This window comes from Nannobrachium achirus, assembly GCF_963921795.1.
Source record: "Nannobrachium achirus genome assembly, chromosome: 15".
NCBI classification, from domain to species: Eukaryota; Metazoa; Chordata; class Actinopteri; order Myctophiformes; family Myctophidae; genus Nannobrachium; species Nannobrachium achirus.
Window position 1 is genome coordinate 57,132,806 of NC_137822.1, and position 21,995 is coordinate 57,154,800.

The 21,995-nt window shown below is 41.3% G+C and overlaps 1 protein-coding gene across 1 annotated transcript in view; it reads left to right on the forward strand.

Moving 5' to 3' along the window:
- Positions 1–957: 957 nt before the first annotated feature.
- The window catches only part of pum3 (pumilio RNA-binding family member 3), a gene marked incomplete at its 5' end in the record, with an annotated part of 38,515 nt that continues 17,477 nt past the window's right edge, over positions 958–21,995 (forward strand). The window contains 8 exons of the mRNA XM_080743070.1: positions 958–1,102; positions 5,419–5,566; positions 8,599–8,674; positions 11,088–11,181; positions 13,590–13,656; positions 16,443–16,617; positions 19,594–19,697; positions 20,219–20,297. Coding sequence (XP_080599196.1) covers positions 958–1,102; positions 5,419–5,566; positions 8,599–8,674; positions 11,088–11,181; positions 13,590–13,656; positions 16,443–16,617; positions 19,594–19,697; positions 20,219–20,297 — 888 coding nt within the window. The remainder of the gene's footprint in view (positions 1,103–5,418; positions 5,567–8,598; positions 8,675–11,087; positions 11,182–13,589; positions 13,657–16,442; positions 16,618–19,593; positions 19,698–20,218; positions 20,298–21,995) is intronic.

Here is a 21,995-nt window from a genome sequence, read left to right on the forward strand (position 1 = left end):
AAGCATAAATAGAAAAATATTCTGTCACTGAGTGTGACTACTTGAAAAGATACGGAAAAACGACAAACAGCTTTCAGTGTGGGCTATTTGGTTAAATATTCTTGGCAATGAATGATTTAATGGGCTAAAATATGTTCTGCATTGCCGGTTTGTAACGTTCTTTGCTTTAAAACCATGAAAAGCTGTGTGAAAACCTTGTGCTTATTAACTAACCACCGTGCCACCCCTGTCGCCACAGATTCCATGGGGGCTAAATTCGGTGGGAAACCCGGAGGCCAGAAGAAACCCTTCAAGCCCAAGAACAACGCACAGGAGATCCGCGGGTTCGGGAAGAGTCCGCCCAAGAAGTTTGGAAAGAAGCCGGGACAGGGAGGAGGAGGAGGAGGAGGAGGAGGTAGGGGTGGGCAATAGGGAAAAATACAATATCACAATATTTTTGCGTGTGTGTGGGGACTGGGGAGGAGGGATGGACTGAGGGGAGAGAGAGATAGAGATACGGAGCAGCACTCTAGTCCTAGAGTCTAGTCCTGTTCAAGTTTCTAAAGACGGGTAATCTCATTATATTACTCAAAATGTGCGCTTGCCCGGTCGGGCAACCTGGTAGCAACCTTCACCTGCCCGACCATTTTATTTGCCTGCCCCGGGCAGTCGGGCAAGCGTTAGCGTCAACCCCTGCTTACGGGTCCATTTGGTTTCATTTGTATACTGTCAGAGTTAAGTGGAGACCTTGACATTACATTTTGAGAACTACTGATTTAGACCAAAATGCTGGTTTAAATTGAATTCTGCGATGAATCTCTGTATTAACGATTAAACAGGATTTTTTTTACAAGGCTCCCTCAATTGTATCACGATATATACGATACCTCTGAAAAGGCATATTGTGGAGACATTGTATCGTCTCAACGGTAATTATCACCATATCGCCCACACCTAGGCGGAGGTCACGGGGGAAAGATGGATCATAAAGGAAAGAAGCCTGGACAGGGAGGAGGACACGGCGGGAGAAAGAGAGATCACAAGAAGGCCTTCGTCAAAGAGGAACAGACGGAGGTGAAAGAGGAAGAGGATGGAGAAGGAGAAGGAGGGGACGAGGTCAAAGGTAAGGAATCGGATTTCTGTGAAGCTGAGAGAGGGCCTCTGATTGGCCTACCGAGCATCCCATTCTGTGACGCACCAAGGTAAATAGGAGGTAGGGATATCACATGACAACAGAGATGCGCCATGTCTGGATATGAAGCTCACCATGGGTGCCAGAACTCGCACCGGAAGTGCGATAAAATACATATCAGTGAAGCGACCGCAGTTTTCCCAATGACCCATAGGCCCCCAGTGGTGGGGGCCTATGGGCAATAGGCTTCCCACACTCCCGCGCCCCCACCATTGCGCTCAGGGTCGTTGGGAAAACCGCCAGTGGGTCAGTGAATGGAGCCGGCTTGATCAGCTCATGAACAAACCTGGAATAAAAACTATTTATGAACGATTGAGACCTTTGTCATATAATCTGTATATAATCTGTAATATAAAAGAAGACATATCAAAGGTATTTTTACAATCACTTGCTTTTCAATGTGCACAGTGCATAATGAAATAATAATAATAACAGTAATTAAAAATCGTTTCTGTCTCCGAAGTATCGCAAGATTTGGTTCCCAGACAGAAAACGGTGGATACTCTCGCGATACTTGGCACGTTTAGAAACATACTTTTTGCTCTTTAGATAGTAGATACTGCTATAAAATGACAGTGCACACATTGAAAATCCACACAGCAGAAAAAAAATGTGACATGCCTTCTTTTATTTTCCTGAGATGAGGAAGGTCTCACTTTTTCATAAATAGTGTTTGTTCATGAACTTCATGAGCTGCTGGTAGGCTGCTCCACAGTCTTCCACCGAACTTCCGGCTGCAGTTTGGCACCCATGGTGCGACGAATCTGCCGGTTGGAATTGAGAGATAGCGAAAGGGGCGTGGATGTCTTTACTTCCTATTTACCTTGTGACGCACAAGGAAGCGTCCTTCAGAATTCCGGAAGCTTAGCCAGTCCTCTTTTACCAACACCCCAGAGCCGGAGAAGGTGTCTACCTTTATACAGTATGTCTATGGTTCTATCTGCTCCAATCCAATACTAACAAAGAAGAGCTGTGCTGGTGAAAAGATGACGGATCTGATACAAGTCTGTGGGACATTATTATGGATTCTGATTGGCTTCCTCGCAGGCATAGTTTTATTGAGGTTAGGACGGGTTTATGTCTAGGTACTGTATAGTTTTACTGAGGTTAGGGTCAAGGTTTATGTTTAAAGGGGAAGACCACCCATTTTCAATATTGAACTATGTCATTAATATACCTTAGAGGAGTTGTGTGGAAATAAAGAAAAAGTTCCCCCTCTTCTGTGTTGCCTAGAACTGGAGGATTGATTTTGGGGTTTGTTTTGTAAATACAAAACCCAAAATCAATGTGGTCAGTGTTGCTCTCCCCACGTTGCAAGAGGGAGTGCAGCGCCCAGGATTACATTAGACAAGTGACACTGGGTGAAAGAAATGGGTTACAAAGATTGTGGGCTAAAAATGTAGTTTAAAAAAAGAATGTAAACAGTTGATGTAGTCCTTAACCCATTTAGGCCTGGAATTATTGAATGCTTTAACCAGTGAAAAATAGCAGATATACAAGCTCACAGCTGCGAGCTTGTAGATCTGCTATTTTTGAAAAAGTCTTAAAAATGTGTGCAAATCTTTGAATATATGTATTTTCAAAGCGAACGTTTGTAACTCAAATGTTGCTTCTGGGTGTTCCCTAGAACTACATTATGTTGAATGGGTGTCCGTGGCCAAATAAATATCAGTTTGGGGGTCCTTCACATGAAAAGGTTTGATAACCACTGACATAGTAGTCTCTCAAGAACAGACTAAGGCGGCATTCACACAGGCACGTTTTATTGCGATTAAAACGAATCCTCTAACGTATTGTCGGAAAATACACAACGTTTGGGCATGTGTGAAGACGCATCTGTATTCTTTTTCGAATCAAAGAAACGAATGCAAATCCACAAAAAAACGGTGGTTTCGATTAGGGATGTGAAAAAAAATCGGAAATCGACGCGTCGATCGACTCATGCTCACCGCGACTCAAAAAGTACGAGTCGAAAAGTCGAAAAATATATATATTTTTTTATTTTTCTAAAGTTTTCCCCCCAAAAATGACTGTTTTAATCGTTGTTCAAAAAGGTTATAAGCGTTAATGTTTTCCAAATGTGAGAGGACCGTGGACCGGGTGTGTGTGTCTGTGTCGGAGACTGTTGTGTGCATGCGGCGCTAGTCAGGTCCGCGGACTACTGGTTGAGAAACACTGCTGGACCGGGATGATGCACACGTCATAGCAGTGCGACTCTATGGACTGGATGCGTTTTGTTTACCTCCTGCCTCTGCATGCATACTTGACACGAAAGCTTGCTTGTTAATGGCAGCGTCGCCGTTGTGTGCGATGATCACAAACCACACTACTCGTCGTTAACGTTAATGCGACACACCGGGGATATATGAGAGCGAGCGGTCAGCGCTCCCGCACGTTCCATGGACTTATTGTCACTCCGCTTCTAGTCTCTAGAGAACAGACTCCATGCTAACAAGGAAGAGCAATTATGTATTATCATTATTATTAGGGCTTTGATGCAAGTTCTGATGGGTGCAGCATACGTTGTGTTGTTTAAAGTAATGCGCCGTTGTGCTGCTCTCCTCTCAGCTGCTGCTTAGCGGAAAAAAAAGTGAAAAAAGTCGATCGACGCGTCGATTTTCGGCCACGACGCGTCGATTCGCAAATAATGCGTCGATTAACATCCCTAGTTTCGATTCGCTACAGCCTCACTGTTGGTGTGAATCCATCCGTCTTTAAATACAGGCAATGACACATTGTGGTAGGCTATATAGAGCCATGTGCGGGTTAAATCCATAGATATTTATAAAAGGTTAAATCCCCCTCCAGACCGTCCGCTCTCATTAGATGTCTGACCATTCTGGCCGCCCCCTCCCCTCATTGATTTAATTTCTGGCCTAATATAATATAGGCCGATGTGTGGGTCTCTCGCCCTTGCTCGCACGCGCGCTCTCTCTGTCGCTCTCTGTGCCAAATCATTTCCAAATGGAGACGCTTGTTACGTGCGGTGCGCAGAGGGAGCCAGCGGAGGGCAAGGAGGGGGGGGGGGGAAGAGAGAGAGAGAGAGAGAGAGAGAGAGAGAGAGAGAGAGAGAGAGACGTCGACGTCCTCCTCTTCGTATCCACAAGTTTCCGCGGGAGTTTACTGGAGACTATCAGGACCAAACTTCCGGGTTTAACAGCAGACATACAAGCTCGCGTCGCAGATGCAACCCGTTGTGAGCTTGTAAATCGGTGGCGGAAGATCGATGCAGACGTTTGCGCAATGCACTATGGGGCGTAGGAAACTCGTGGATAGATTCATATCTTGCTAGATAAATTGGCTAACGCCTGCGCCGCAATTTTGCAGGGGTCCTGTGGTTACATTGTGAGTTGAACTTGAAGAATTAATAAACACAGGGAGATGGAGGAGGCATTATTATGCAGCTTGGATACATACATGTCCTGTGGACTGACATGGACTCAGTGATTCCTTGTTTCGGATGACAATGTGCAGTGTGAGGGCAAACGTATCAATTAAATATGCAAGAATGTGGCAACTTCACCCCTCCCATTCGCACAACTAAACCGAATTATATTATTAGAATGTGGCCTAACTGAGCTCCAGTTAAGTGAAAAGGACCTTTTCTTTGACGATGGCTGGCCAGATTGCTGACATAGAAACATAGGTTTTTCAAAAAATCTTAGAAGGATTCAAAAGACACTTATAGAATCGGGTCAAAATTCATATATTCATATATACATATATTCTTTGAATATATGTATTTTCAATGCGAACGTTTGTAACTCAAATTTTGCTTCTGGGGGTGGTCCCTGGAACTAGATATTTTGAGATGGGGGTCCGTGGCCAAACAAATATCAGTTTGGGGGTCCTTCACATGTAAAAGTTTGAGAACCACTGACATAGCAGTCTCTAAAGAACAGACTAACTGAGCTCCAGTTAAGTGAAAAGGACCTTTTCTTTGACGATGGCCAGCCAGATTGCTGACATAGAAACATACGTTTTTCAAAAAAAACCTTAGAAGGATTCAAAAGACACTTATAGAATCGGGTCAAAATTCAAATTTTCATGATTTTTCAAAAATATCAGATCTACAAGCTCGCAGCGTGCGCTGTGAGCTTGTATATCTGCTATTTTTCAACAGTTAAAGCATAAAATAATGATACACAATAATGTGTACCCGTTCTAAATGGGTAATGTGTGTGTGTGTGTGTGTGTGTTTGTGTGTGTGTGTGTGCGTGTGTGTGTGTGTGTGTGTGTGATGTTAGGCCCGGCGCCAAAGAAGATGAAGAAGTTGTCAAAGCAGGAGCAGAGGAAAGAACAACACGAAAAGAGGGACCGAAGAAAGGAAGCAACGAAGAAAGACAAATATCAGGTCATCTGCCAGTCCAAACAAGTCTGGGAGCAAGTTAGAAGGTACACACACACACACACACACACACACACACACACACACACACACACACACACACACACACTAGGGATGGGACGATATGAACATTTCATATCACGATTATTGTGACCAATTTATGATATTATCGCAATAATATCCCCAACATCCATAATAGTCCATGGGCCATATGAGATGTCGGTATCGGAAAGGTGGCAAAGGTTATCATGCATTTTTGAAAAGCTCTATATCTGTAGATTATAATTTGGTGTGATAACCCTTTCTGAGACGCTGCTAAATTGGTGTTATCAGCTGCTAGAGTTGGTGTCCCATTAACTTTACATTACAGGGGAAAAAAAGCAAAAAGTTACACCAACTCTAGCAGCTGATAACACCAATGTAGCTGGGTCTCAGAAAGGGTTATCATACCAAAATATAATCAACAGATATAGAGCTTTTCAAAAATGCATGATAACCTTTGCCACCTTTCCAATACCGACATCTCGTATGGCCCATGGACTATTATCCTGGGGAGGAACATTTGCCAAAAAAGATAGCAGATCTCCAAAGCTTGTAGATCGTCTATTTCTTGGCAAATAGACTTGGAAGAGAGTGGAAAAAAAGGCTGTATCAAGTAGGGTTGGGTACCGAAGTCGGTACTTTTATTGGTGTGGAACGCATGACGTCGATACTATCGAGTATCGGTTCACGTAAAAACAAACGGTACCTCGTTTCGATACTCTTGAACGCACCCGTGGCCGGTCGCATCTGTAACAACATTGAATTGCTTTAGTAAACTTGCGTAGTTGCGTTACTGTGAAAATGGCCCACAACTGAAAACATCCGACAATAGCCAATAATGTTATTATGATGATCCAACGTCTATGATCTCCGGGCTGTGACACTGTATGAGCATCGATCGTCACCTCTCCCCACGCCAACGCTCTGGACCAGAGCTACTCTTCCCCATAGCCTCTCCCCCTCTCCGCTCGGGGGAGATTTCGCTTTTGCGAACGCCCATCATTTCGACCGGAGGGTTAGCGACTCACTCCACGGAGGTTAAGGTTAGGGTGAGGGTTAGAGTCGGGTGTCGAAAAGATGACATGTAGTAACAGCGACACGCTCCCCTCCGCTCGCTGCTCTGTCTGCAGGCAGCAAAGGACTGTCATCCTCTCCGTGAAAGCCTTTTTCTGTGTCGTATATAACAAAGAATACAGTCCCAGGAGAGATGTGTAGTATGGTACATGTGTCTTTAGTTCCGACGTCTAGAAAAAGTAATTGATCGGTTGAAACAAACTTTTTAAGCATGTTTGTGTTTGTTTCGCCAGCACAGCCACCCTGCCTCTGTGTCTGTAACTCCATTTAACTTTGAAAGTTTTAGACATTTTATGGATTCCTGTCTTGTGTTCAAGGTTCTCAATGGGCTTGCACCTCCACCACTGAAACGGTTCATAAAACCTTGTGAAAGTGCTGGCAGAACAACAAGGGCTACTACCAGGGGGGACTGTGAGGTACCATCCAGGCAGAGCGTGTTTGGTAACACAGTTCTCTCTGTTAGAGCCTCCAATCTATGGAACAGTCTCCCGACTGAAGTAAGACAGTCCTCCAACTATCTGACCTTCAAGTTCAACCTCAAGAGGTGGCTTAAATCAAATCAAATTTGTAATCATGAGTAATTATCTGCTCCATCTGTTACTGGAGTTGCTCATAATTGGCTAGTATTAGTCCCTTTAACAATTTACTATTTTACTATTACTATTTACTATTTACTATTACTATTTACTAAAATTTTACTGTTGTCGGCTCTGGCCGTAAGAGGTGGCTTAGAGCAAGTCAAACTTACAATCATGGGTAACTATCGGCTCCATCTGTCACTGGAGTCACTCAACTTGCTATAAGTATGTCTCCTTAATGTTGTACTGTACTGTTTTGTTTTGTTATGTTTTGTTTTGTACTGTATTGTATGTATTGTATGTTTTGTAAGGATAGCCTTACCATCACTTTTGTACAGCCTGCCCAGGGACTACAGATGAAAATTAGCTCATGGCTAAATCTGGCTCATTTACATTGACGTTGAAAAACTGACATGTTGATCAATGTGCTTTGTCCCTGACAAATAAATAAATAAATAAAAACATGCTGCGCGTTCATGTATGCAGTAGACGCAAACGCGCATTCACGTTCAATGGAGTAGTTGCATTCAGCGCAAATTGTTGATGTGAGGTTTAAGAATCAACGGGGGTACATTTATTATAACCAGTAAGACTCCCTAATCGGGAAATAAGTGACCGTCAGGTCGCAGTGTGATTTTAGGGCAAAATCGGTATATTATAATCAGATTTTTGTTTAAAGCCATACTGTGTAAGATGCCCAACTAGTGGTCATTAGCCCTATAGCAAACCGCGGTCGCGTCCGCGTCTTTCGGACGTTTTTCGTACCTTCAGACCCCCGCGTCTGCCTCCACCTCGCTGAGATCTATCTTTTAAGGGGTCCCTTGTTCCTGTGCGTTCAGTAATTCCAGAGATACGGACTCCTTCACCCTGCCTGGTAGGCGAAATTACCTAGAGAAGGGATGGTACAAACGGGCGACAACAAATATGGCTGCCATAGCGACCCCACTTCAAGATGCGCTGTGATTGGCCGGCAGTTGTATAACCCTCGCTGTGATTGGCCGGTAGTGTGATGACGCAATTTTGGCGCGAGATCCGGTCCACGGCAAGGATCTCAGTTTACATACAGAGAAGGCTTTACAGGCTGAAATTCACGGCGCGGATCTTCTAAAACTTTTGTGATTTAATAGTTAGGAGAATTTTAAGATTTGTTTTATAAAAAAAGTTACATAGTACAACTTTAAGGAATGCAACAAATACAAAAAGAAAAAATATATATTATTGAACTCAAGTCTCCATGGCATGAGTAATAAAAAAAAAAAAGTCATTTTGGGGTTGAACTACTCCTTTAGTTTAAATGAAACCAGATGGACCCTTAGAAATCTAAATATTTTGCTGCATTATGTCTCTGCATGTGTACATGAATGCCTGTGACGTTCTGTTTACAGGAAAGACTGTGACAAAGAAAAGAAGGCCAAACTCTTGAAGGGGATGCACGACCTGTTCCGTGGCAGGATGAAAGAGGTACGTTTCTAACGCTTTTCTCGTTTTTTGACCGTTGGACTCAGGCTCAGGTAATCAAGCATTCAGCTGTGTGTAATATCAGTGCATTTGATCGTGCTTGAATTTAGAACAAACTGCTGGAAAATATCGATTCTGTTTCTTTGCGTCCTTTAGAAAACGTTCCTACTGTCTGTCTCTCTCGTCCACTGTTTTCTCCCTCTCAGTTTTCCTACTGTCTTCCTACTGTTTATCCTGTCTCTCCTATGCTGTTTTCTTCTCAGCGTTCTTTGCCATTTAGACATTATTACTTTAACCAGCTAGGTTTTCAATGTAATGGGTCCCGAGACCCACAGGTGGCCATTCAAATGGGTCCCGCGACGACACACGCTTTATGTATCAACGGCGAAAACATCAAAAAGAACTTTAATTTAAACACATGGTGACAAATAGCTAGGGCTGTCACAATTATTACATAATCGTCTAATCGTGATTATTTGACATTATCGCAATTATTTTGTCATAATCGTCATAATCGTGAATGTTGAAAAAAAAAATAGTGGAAATAGCAGATCTACAAGCTCACAACGGGTCGCATCGCGACGCGTTGTGAGCTTGTAGATCGGCTATTTCCACTATCAATGTTATTTTTTAAGTATAAAGTTGTCAAATATGTGAGTAATTTATTTGTGTATTTAGGTTATGTGTCATATCTGCAATGTACAACTTCAAAGCCTAAAAGCCAAACAGAAATGTAATTATCAACGACAAAAACACAATTAAATCGTTAATCGCCAATTATTTGAGTGACAATTAATCGTCATGTAAAATGTCATATCGTGACAGCCCTACAACTAGCTACTTGTATGTAGTTGATAAAGGACAGAAGCATGGATTTACAAGACAATCTCAATCATCTCTACTTCAATAATGCCAGAATGCACAGTTGTGGAGACTCCACCACATGCAGCTCAGCTGGCGCAATGAAATGATTGATAGCAGGAACGATAGAGTTGTATGCATCCTGGGGATGCTTAGTTTAATGAGTCCTTTATTAAAAATATGAGTCAGGGACTCAGGATGCAGGGCTAGTAGCATCACTGCTTTATTTTATGCTCAAACTATTGAAAAATAGCAGATATACAAGCTCACAGCGCGGCACCGAGTGCTGCACTGCGAGCTTGTAGATCGCTATTTTTGAGAAATCGTGAACATTTGAGCAAGTCTTTGAATATTTTGACCCGATTCCGTAAATGTCTTTTTCCGGTCAAGGACCCCCAAAATTGCATGTATTTGGCAGCGGACCCACCATCTCAAAATATTCCAGGGACCGCCCAGAAGCAAATATTTGAGTTACAAATGTTCGCTTTTAAAAGGATGATTATAGCAGATCTACAAGCTTGTGACTTGTGAGCTTGTATATATGCCTTTTTTTATATAGTTAAAGCATAAAATAATGGTTAAAGTGGTTCCAGGTCTAAATGGCCTATTGCAGGGATCTTCAACGTTTTCAGGCCAAGGACCCCTTAGCTCTGAGAGAAATGAAGCAGGGACCCCCACTAAATTGTGTTGCAGATTAAAAATGTACATGGATTATTACAGTTTAGAATTGACAGCACTATCATCTGTGTAGGTTGGTGTATTTTCATGTTTAACCACTTGAACTGTCAATACCTACTAATAGTCTACTCTTCTTTTCCCTCTACACCAGGGGTCTTCAACAGGGGGTCCGGGACCCCTAGGGGGTCCTCAGAGTTAATACAGGGGGTCCTCCAAATCTTTGAGTGATATGTTTTTTCCCCTTTTTTATATTAACCACTTGAACCCTATTGTCCATATTCTGAGAACCTTAGCCAAAAATAGCAGATCTACAAGCTCACAACGCCTCACACTGCGAGGCGTTGTGAGCTTGTAGATCGGCTATTTTCGGCAAAGAGCTTTGGTGTAGAGGGGAAAAACAGCAGACTAAGTACAGTGTGAAAGGTCAAGTTTATTAAGTATTGACGGTTCAAGTGGTTAAATATCTGAAAACACAAATTGACATGAATCCAAAATACACTGACAATTGTGCTGTCAAACAATGAAAATATATGGAATCTATGATAAGGTTGTGGGGGTCCCTGCTTCATCTCTCTCTCAACTAAGGGGTCCTTGGCCTGAAAAGGTTGAAGACCCCTGCTCTACACCAAACTTCTGTTCCAAAAAATAGCCGATCTACAAGCTCACAACGCCTCGCAGCGCGAGGCGTTGTGAGTTTGTAGATCGGCTATTTTTTGGCTAACGTTCCACTAAGAATGCTAGGGTTCAAGTGATCAAACATGACCACACAAAGATTTGGTGGACCCCCTGTAGTAACTCTGAGGACCCCCTGTTGAAGACCTCTGGCCTATGGGTCAAAAGAAAGGTAATCCCAAGCTGTTCTTTGTCCCATCTCCAGGTAGCATATTCCCATGACTCGGTGCGTGCGCTGCAGTGTTTCGTCCAGTACGGCAGTCACGAGCAGAGACAGGCGGTGTTTGAAGAACTCCAAGGTCAGTGGCTGGAACCACCCAGCCCTGCACACACACACACACACACACACACACACACACACACACACACACACACACACACACACACACTATAAGCCCCTTTTCCACTGGCCCAACTCCACACCACTCCACACCACACCGCCCACTTGTGCCAGGTTTTCCACTACAAAGACCTGGGTAGAGTGGTGTGAAAGTGGTACTAAAAAGTATCCACTCTAGAGTAGGTCTGAGCCAGGCCAAACAGGGCCAAACAGATCATAATGACTGATCACTCACTGGCTTTTCATTTAGACCACCATGATATAGTTGTAATACATGATAATAGATTCTATTGTGTTATAACCACTATTATAATATATTATAGTGTATTATAATCACAGTTATAATCCATTATAGTGCATTATAATTAGGATAGTTGTAATACAAATGTATTATGTATTATAATCCCAGTTAAAAGGGTCAATTTGTTTCTTACCGATAGGGGTACTTTTGTGTAATGGAAACTGTAGATATTTTTATGTGGTGTGGTGTGGTGTGGTGTGGTGCTAAAACTGCAGTCGAAAAGGGGCTTAATTCCCCCTTTCATTCACAGGGTTCCCACGGTCATGAAATTCCTGGAAATATTTTTGAAAATAGAAAAATATTTTTCCAGTACTGGCAAAGTTTTGGAATTTATCAAGGGTCCTGGAAGGTCCTGGAAAAAAATAGCTATGCATTGTCTTTGGTTATTGATTTTGTTAATACCTCTGAAATGACAAATTAAACATGGGCCAAATTGTCAAATATTAGAGGCAGAAATTGTGAAAATAGCCAATCTACAAGCTGAGTGTGAGCTTGTAGATCAGCTATTTTCATAATAGAACCGTGTTATACAAAATTCCTCAACTCTTAGTGCTCGTCAGGGTGCCGGGTCCCCAGTTAAAATATGATTATTTCGGGGGTCACGGCCTGAAAAGGTTGAGAACCACTGGCATACACTGCTGCTGGGCATTGCGCATAGGAGTAAGCGACCTGTTATTGAGCTGAAATATTGTTATATAGTAACCCATTTAGGCCTGGAAGATTTGGATTTTAACCACTTTAGCCATTATTTTATGCTTTAACTATCAAAAAATAGCAGATCACTTGCAGCACGGCACCGAGTGCCGCACTGTGAGCTTGTAGATCTGCTATTCCTTGACAATCATGACATTTTGAGCAAGTCTTTGAATATATTGACTCGATTCTATAAGTGTCTCCTAAATCCTAACAGGTTTCTGAAAGGCCTATGTCAGTGGTGCTCAAACCTTTTCACGTGAAGGACCCCCAAAATGATATGTGTTTGGCCACGGAGCCCCATCTCAAAATATTTAATTGTTGAGTTACGATACAAATGTTCGCTTTAAAAAGACATACAGTATATTCAAAGATCTACAAGCTCGCAGGGCGCTGTGAACTTGTAGATCTGCTATTTTTCAACAGCTAAAGTATGAAATAATCCTAGGTCTTAAAGTGACAAGGATAAATGTGTGAAAGGCTACTCAGCCTAACTAATTGAACTGATGATGGTATCCAGGGTAACTGCTGTACAAGCTGACTCTAACTAGACTCTCATCGTTTAACCCATTCAGGCCTAGAATTATTGAATGCTTTAACCAGTGAAAAATAGCAGATCTACAAGCTCACAGCGCGGCACCGAGTATATTTTGAGATGGGGGTTTGTGGCCAAATAAATATCATTTTGGGGGTCCTTCAAATGAAAAGGTTTGAGAACCACTGACATAATAGTCTCCCAAGAACAGACTAACTGAGCTCCATTTAAGTGAAAAGGACCCTTTCTTTGACGATGGCTATAGCCAGATTGCTGACATATAAGAACATAGGGTTTTTCAAAAAATCTTAGAAGGATTCAAAAGACACTGGGGCTTTTAAGCCGTGACATCATTTTGTAGTCAGACCTCCAAGCAGATTTATTTTCAATATCTGTCCCTCGCTATTTCAATAGATCCGAGACAAAAATAACGACTAAAGTATAATTCTACCACTTTCCTTTCAACAACAAAGAGAAGAAAAATGTGTAAATAGTAAAAATAGTAAAAAGATTCATGGCCGCTGGGGGCAGAGTTCTCCTCTGCCTACAAAATGATGTCAGACTTAACAGCCCCAATTTCAAAAATAGCAGATCTACAAGCTCGCAGCGCGGCACTCGGTGCCGCGCTGTGAGCTTTTCAATAGTTAAAGCATAAAATAACGATACACAATATAGTGTACCCGTTCTGAATGGGTTAATAACCAGTATCGCCACATCTTCATTGTTCACAAGTTGGCAGCCTGGTTCCCTGAGGTACCAATACAATGTAAAACTACAGTAGAGTAGAGAAAGCAGGGGTTTACAGACCATTAATTCTCTTCCTTGATTCCTCCTACAGACGACATAGTGGAGCTGGCTAAGCAGAAATATGGCAGAAATTTGGTAAAGAAACTCCTACAGTATGGGTGAGTCTGACCGCATCATAATTAACATCACATATTAACAAGGTGGTTTACATTTACATTTGTGCTTTAAGTCTCATCTCTGTGTCTTATTTTGGTGTCTATAATGAGATGATGAGATGAGATATACTTCAGGCATTGACACTAAGGCTTGCCCACCTGCCCCCGGCAGGTAAATAAAACTTTTGGGCAGGTGAAGTTTGCTTTGAGGTTGCCGACAGGGCAAAGTGTATCATTTGAGAGGGGACGCAACCTTCTATAATAAACACAACACAAGATATCTGTCTAAACACCTGAACATGGCCAGCGCGCTCTGTCTTCTGGTCTGTGTGAAACCACAGACATATTCAATCATAGCGTAATTGTATTTGGAGCCTTGGAGGTATTGTGTATGACATTTTTATTGCACAGCCAAAGAAAGTAAAGAAATAAGTTTTAAGTTTTAAAATCTTACCAATCGTTTTACAATGGCAGATTTACTTTTCGGGCAAGTGGGCATGACCTTTGGGCAAGTAGAACATAACCTGTACTTGCCCGACAGGCAAGTGCCTCTGAGACCTTAGTGTCAACCCCTGTACTTTATTAATCCCAGAGGGGAAATTGAGGCGTTACAGCAGCATAGTGTGACAATACATAAATAACGACTAGACAACAGTAACACAACACACACCATGGACACACACACACACAAGGCCCCTATCGACAAATACTGTACATGAGGGAGAAAGTTCTTATAAGTCTTCATTGTACAGTCTGATGGCAGTTGGCAAGAACTAGAGTCTGTATCTCTCCGTATGCATTTTCGGAGGGAGGGTGAGCCTCTGGCTGAAGGTGCTCGCCCTTTCCTGCAGACATCATAAACAATTTCATTGACCTGTACCGTTGATGCCATTTGGAACACTTATTAACTGTCGCCAGTCCTCAACATCCTCAGCGTTCCGTTCAATTTGTTCTTTTGTGATTGCTTTGTTTAAAGGAGTAGTTCACCACTTTTCAACCTGTCTTCGTATAATAGGTCCTCACTAATGTTCATGATAAAATATCAAAAAAGAATTCTACTCAGTCCAAGTCTCCTAGGAGAGCTGTGGGAAGTTCAGAATCCATCGTCTTGTGACATCATCATTTTCCAAAAAGAAATTCTTTATCAATATAAAAAAAAAAAAAAAAGAAAGCCTGCCGTTTCTATAAGCTGGCCAGGCAATCCATGATGTCACAAGACGATGGGTTTCTGACCTGCCCACAGCCCTCCTCTGAGAAAAAAAAAGAAAAAAGCTATTTTTGAGTGAGGACCAATTGGAGTGCCCCTTTAAGCTTTTCTTTAGTAAACAGAATATTTTCAGGTTGGATATTGGTTTAATCTAATCAGAAGAGAGAACCTCGCAAAGGTCATTTATTAACTTACATGTTCAGCGGTCCGTCAAAAATCACACCTAGTTTGAAGTGAGTGGTGATATTGACACTTGCTTTGGCAATGTAAACGTATGTTTTCTAATGCCAATGAAGCTCCTTTGAATGTAATTGTCCTGTGAAGCTAAGGTCAATGTGACCCTGGGCGTACTACAAGCTTTGACCGCTTTGGGCCAAGATGTAGGCCAGATGTTAGGCCACGCTTCAGAACCCAGACAAATCCAGATGTTGGAGCTAAAAAATAATCGCGTACTACGGTACAGCAGTTTTTAAGACAAATGTCCATAACTCTGTGGCTATTGCTCTGAACAGCGCAATATAGTACTGTATATACTGGCTGCACAACAGCCATATTTTGAGAGAAGTTGGGTCTTTTCTCACTTCCTTCAAGCCTCCAATGATACTAATGAAGGCTCTGTTCCATTCCATGTACCGTTGCACCTTTTATTTCAAGGACTCCCATAACTAAGAGTGTACACATGGAACCAAATGGACCATACGGTCCATTTGGTTCATATAGGGATGTGTACATAGGGATGGAACTCGTTAATATTTATTGATAATGAGCACCTTATCGATCCTGCTTATTGAGCCGGGCTTTTATCGAGCCCACTATTGAGCGTTTTCTAATATTTTGTGGAAAGATGTGAGACGACAAATTCAGAACATAATATCTTTTTATATTGGCCAGTTGTTGTGACTGTGAGTTTGTTGCTGTCCACCATCTATGAAGATGACAATTGACAATCATTAAATATCAGTAAAACAATCATTCATTAGTGTGCAATAAGTGTTAAATGGCTTTATATTATGAATAGTACTGTAATCATTTCTTGATCGCCTCTTGTCTCGATTGTTTAAACATGACGTCATGGGCCGCTATGCTCAATAACAAGCTTGATAAACCCAAAGCTTATTGATACCGGGTACTCAATAAATCTGTTATTGGGTTATCGAGCTACTGGTCAAACAATGCTTGTTTGACCAGAATGGAACAGAGCCTTCAAAAAAAATTTCCCATACCAATATAATAAATACTTGTGCGCGTACTTGGGAGTAGGCTTGTCATGATACAGGATTTCTAACTTCGATACGATATTTTGAAAAAAAATCGATACTCGATACCACACAACCACAGCGGCACAAATAGGCCTTTAAAATAACTAGGAATAAGCCAAGGTGGGAAGGATACACATACCGTAAAAGTAACGTTGATGAAAATCAACGAGAGAGGTAAAAACTGAGTATCGATATTATCGATACTATGGAAAAGTCATATTGAAAATTGATGCTATTCGTTAAATCGATATTTTTGACAACACTACTTGGGAGAGGCGTGTCCTGTGCCGGGTGCTTCTCTGACTTGCTGCGTGTGTCCACAGTAACAAGGAGGTGGTGGCGAGTGTAATCCAGAAGTTCAAGGGAGAGGTCCGCCAGATGCTGCGTCACTCCAGCTCCGCCTTCCTCATAGAGTACGCCTACAACGACAAGGCGGTCCTCGCTCAGAGACTGATGCTCACCGAGGAGCTGTACGGAAACACCTTCACCGTCTGCAAGGTATGTAGAAATATATACATATGTACAGTATATACACAAGACTAAACTAAACCAAATTATTTTTGGGGGTCCCCAGATGATTAACTTAATGTGCAACATTGTTTTATCACTCAACAGTAAACAAACCAACATTAAGTTTAAGTGTAAAGAGGGTATCTGCACATTTCTAAAGTGACAATTTAAGGACTTTTTACCTCTAAAACAACACATTAAACATTGACCAAATTGTCAAATATTAGAGGCTGAAATTGTGAATATAGCAGATCTACATGCTCACAACGCCTCGCAACGTGTGCTTGTCAGGGTGTGGGGGTCCCCAGTTAAAATGTTATTATTTTTGGGGTCGCGGCCTGAAAAGTTTGAGAACCACTGTCCTAGACCAGGAGTCCCCAGACCTTTTTTACTTGGGAGCTACTTTTAAAACGACCAGCACAACGTGATCTACCCGCCCAAAAATGTTTTACCAGAGGCAGCTTTGGAATAGCGACACTGGCATTACATACTATAAGACAAATGTACTTGGAATGGGAAATAATGGGGGTAAAAGTCTTCATCCCATTTAAATGGTAGGTTTTCGTTCTTTGTAATGATACTGACTCTTGAAAACAAAACATTGCATTAGGGCTTTTGCCTACTTTAAAAGGCCCTTTCTTTACAGTATGTCAATCAATCAAGTCTCCTTAATTCAAGTGACAGCTGTGGTGTTCCTCAAGGTAGCATACTGGGGCCTCTGTTGTTCCTAATATACGTGAACGACATGGCATCTGCTTGCGACTGCAATCTGTTCCTGTTCGCGGATGACTCGGCTCTCCTAGTCTCGGGCAAGGACCACTTGCAGGTTGAAAAGACACTTAACTCTGAACTAAGTAAGATCTGCACATGGCTTAACGATAATAAATTATCAATTCACTTGGGAAAAACTGAGTCCATCCTCTTTGGAACAAATCATAACCTCAATAAAGTCGATAACTTCACAATCAAAGTGGGTGACAAGGTCATAACACGAAAAAACGAAATCTCTTACTTAGGATGTATCCTTGAAGCTAATCTTTCCAGCGAAAAGATGACTTCTAAAGTAATAAATAAAATCAACCAACGAACTCGCTTCCTACAGAGGATCGCCCCAATGGTCAATTTCAACACACTGAAGACCATAGCTGGTGCAATAATCCAGCCCCTATTTGACTACGGAGTTCACGTATGGTATCGTGACGCCCCACAAGCCCTTAAAACTAAACTCCAAACAGCCCAAAATAAACTAATTAGGGTCCTGCTTACCCTTCCCTATCAGACTCACCTCACCGCTACTCACCAGTTAAGAGTGGGGTGGCTCAGAGTAGATGACAGAGTACAGCAACTTGCAATGGGCCTGGTGTACAAGATACACTACACCACTATGATACCCAAGTACCTGTCAAAATACTTTATAAACATTAAGGATGTCCATAACTACAACACCAGAGGCAGCGCCACAGATCACTTCCAACCCAGAGTCAAAACCAACAAAGGGTCAAACTCGTTTTTCTGCTATACCACCAAAATGTGGAAAGCCTTACCGAAGGCCATAAAGGAGTGTGGATCACTAGCATCCTTTAAAATTGCCCTAAAAAACCACTTACAGGCAGCAGCCGTTCGCAACTGGTAAAAAATGAACCTAGCCCAACCCTACCCTCCCCTGCCCCTTCTTTGTATATACTGTTTGTTTAGACTTACTGTTTTCTTTTTTCTTTTTCTTTACATATCTACTGCATAGTACTGTGTTCTATTTGTCTGTCATTCAATGTTATATGAGATACTTAAATGGTTTCCAGTGGAAATAAGCTTAGTCTTTTCATGGATCTCCTTTTAGTAGACCTTGTACCAGTGAACTGTACCGTCATGAAACTGTACCTTTTCCTATGCAAACTTCTAATAAAGTCTTCAATCAATCAATCAATCAATCAAACAGACGCCAAAAAGAGTGGTTTTGGGATTTTTGTTTATAAATATATATTTTTTTAATATTTTAATATATATATACATTTTTAGGGGCATGTCATGTGGTCTAGCTGAACAGCCTTTAATCTACTGGTAGATCACAATCTACCTTTTGGGCACCCCTGCCCTAGACTCTTCGGTAACCAGAATGCTTGCCTTAAAACACGCCTTTTTTTCGCAGACCACTCCGTGGGGGAGGTTCTTGTATTCTGTATTTGTTTTACTGATGATATGGTTAGGAATACGTTTAAGCTTAGGCTTAGTTTTACTGAGGTTAAGTTAAGGAATAAGTTTAAGGTTAGGCATAGTTTTACTGAGGTTAAGTTTAGGAATAAGGTTAGGCTTTGGCAAAGTTTACTAAGGCAGTGTTCCTCAACCTTTTTTCTGCATCTTTTTCGGCACACTTTTCATGACCCAAGAATCCATGGGCACACCAACATAATACGGGGGTGTAAATATCGTCACTGTCGGGAAGAAACCTTGTATCTCCAAGTTTCAAATGTGTACGTTTCTTCGCAAAGTAAAGCCCTGCTTCATCATACAAGGCCGTCGCGCAACAGTAGTGAAAACAGCAGATCTACAAGCACACAACGCCTCGCACCGCGAGGCGTTGTGTGCTTGTAGATCGGCTTAAAATGATAAATAAAATGCTGGCTTTCAAGCAGTTTCAAGGGGCATACTTGACCCTTCTCAGGGGCACACCAAAGGTCCCCAGGCACAGTGGTTGAGAAACACTACTAAGGTACTGTAGTGTTTAGGAATACCGGGTAGAGACGGCTCAGAGTTTTCACTCCACAGTCTGAAAACTATTTTGCTCCCCTCTCTGCTTGTATCCCTTTTGCTGGCTATTTTCACAATTGTTGCCTCTTTCTTATATTGTTGACAATTTGGCAAATGGTTGACTAGTTTTTATATTGGTCTTGTGCATATAAAATTAAATAAATTAAATAATTGATTATTATTATTATTATTTATTCATTTATTTTTCATCACGTTCAGTCGTCAACGTGTAACAGCATTCAGAAGGTCCTGGAGGCCAACCCAGACAAACTGACCAACATCCTATCAGAAACCAAGAGCATACTGGTTCCCATGGCCCAGAAGTAAGACACACACACACACACACACACACACACACACACACACAGGGCTGTCACGATATGACATTTTACGTGACGATTAATTGTCACTCAAATAATTGCGATTAACGATTTAATTGTCGTTCGCGATTTCATTGTGTTTTTGTCGTTGACAATTACATTTCTGTAATTACATAACCTAAATATACAAAGAAATGACAACTTTATATTTAAAAAAGGACATTGATAGTGGAACTAAGCTCACGTGTCTCTTCGCGGCACGTTGTGAGCTTGTAGATCGGCTATTTTCTGCTAAAGAATTACTTGTCTTTTAGTTCTGCTGGATCTCTTCTCCACTATTCTCTCCCTAACATTTTAGTCTAGTTTTAGGCCTAATTTTAGTCCTTAGTTTTTGTTGAATTTGTATTTAGTTTTTATCATTGAAAAAAGGTAGTTGTCAAACATTTTTGTCATAGTCTTAGTCAACAAAATCAACACGACACACGCATACAAAATATGAACCCTGACCCTGTTTTGTCTTGCAGAGAGCAGGTCATCAAACATTCTTTGGTGCATAAAGTCTTCCTGGATTTCTTCCAGTTTGCTCCAGACAAGCTTCGAATGGTGAGAGATGAATTTGTATTAATTATTATTTAATTTTTTTTGTTCATAAAATGTTAATTTAACCAATCTGTAATGGCACAGCATGTTGATACAATATAACCAGTAGATCTGCAGCGGTTGCAGCCTTGCAGTGTTAACTTCGTAGACTAAAACTATGGTGGAAAATGTGCATCGACTACCTTTTTTTTTCACTGACGAAAACAAAATAGAAACATAAGCTATGATGACTAAGACTAAATAGATCGTCAACAAATAAAAGCTATACTAAATGCGTCACAGACGCGCTGTGAGCTTGTAGATTGGCTATTTTCAGCATGAAACCAAGTGAAATGTCAGCCATCATGGTGCCATTATTTTAGTAATGCCTTGAGCTCATGAGCCCTGTATCCAGTATCCACCTAGGCCTATTAAAGCTTTAATGTGATTCTGATAAACATGTAAATGACAGGATCAGTGATTAAAATAAATGCATACATTATTAAATAAGGTCAAGGTCAAGTTTCAGATTTGTATTACTTAAAAAGAAAATTAAAAAAAGTAATACATGTTAAAATAAATGGTCATTGACATAAACCACTGAAGCCCTATTTTATACTTTAGAAATTAGATGAGCACAGATAGATAATGTGCATTCCACAACTTCACCACACACTGTTACTTGAGAAACACTGCCGCCTAGTGGTGGGATTCTTAGACAGTATACATAGTTAGTATCTCTTGAGTTGTGGTGTAGTTGATGCAGATGTGACTCACATCTACGAATTGAACACACAAAATGTACCTAAAAGAATAGTTGTATAGCCTAGAAAAGACGACCAAGACCTTGGTTTTCAAATGGCTGCGACTACGGCTAAACAAATCGATTGGAATGAGGCTGCAATTCTGAAATATTTTGAGTCTACTCCATACCACATTACAGCAAGGGAGGTATGGGATAAATAAGACTATAAAGAATTCACAGGATCGATTAGGTGAACTCTTCAACGACTCAAACTAGAGGCAGAGATGAGATAGTATTAGTCAGTTTTTAGTCTTTTGAATAAAATTCCATTTAGCTTTAGTCATATTTTACTCACCTGAAATGTTTTAGTTGGACCTTGATGGCGTCTTAATCGTTGATTTCACACTTGGTTGCGTGCTGAAAATGTCCGATCTACAAAGCTCACAACGCGTCGCGAGCTTGTAGATCTGCTATTTTCAGAGCGCAAAACACTCGAGTGCAACCATACATAAAATGACTTGTCTTAAAGTTCTACTGGATCTCTTCTCCCTAACAACCTCTTTGTTTTAGTAGCTTAGTTATTCATTCGTTTTTAGTTTTCGTCAGTGAAAAAAGGTAGTCTATGAACAGTTTTCGTCAGTTTTTTTTGTCTAAAGAGGAAATTGCTGCGCTAAAGTCACGCCTTCAGAAGATCAAGAAGCTGTACGTCTGCCTAGAGCAGTGGTTCTCAACCTGTGGGTCAATAATTTAAGGACTTGTTAATACCTCTAAAATGACAAATTAAACATTGGCCAGATTTTCAAATATTAGAGGCAGAAATTGTGAAAATAGCAGATCTACATGCTCACAACGCCTCGCAAAATGCGAGGCGCTGTGAGCATGTAGATCTGCTATTTTCACAATAGAACCATGTTATACAAAATGTAATGCCTCAACTCTCAACTGCTTGTCAGGGTGTGGGGGGTCCCCAGTTAAAA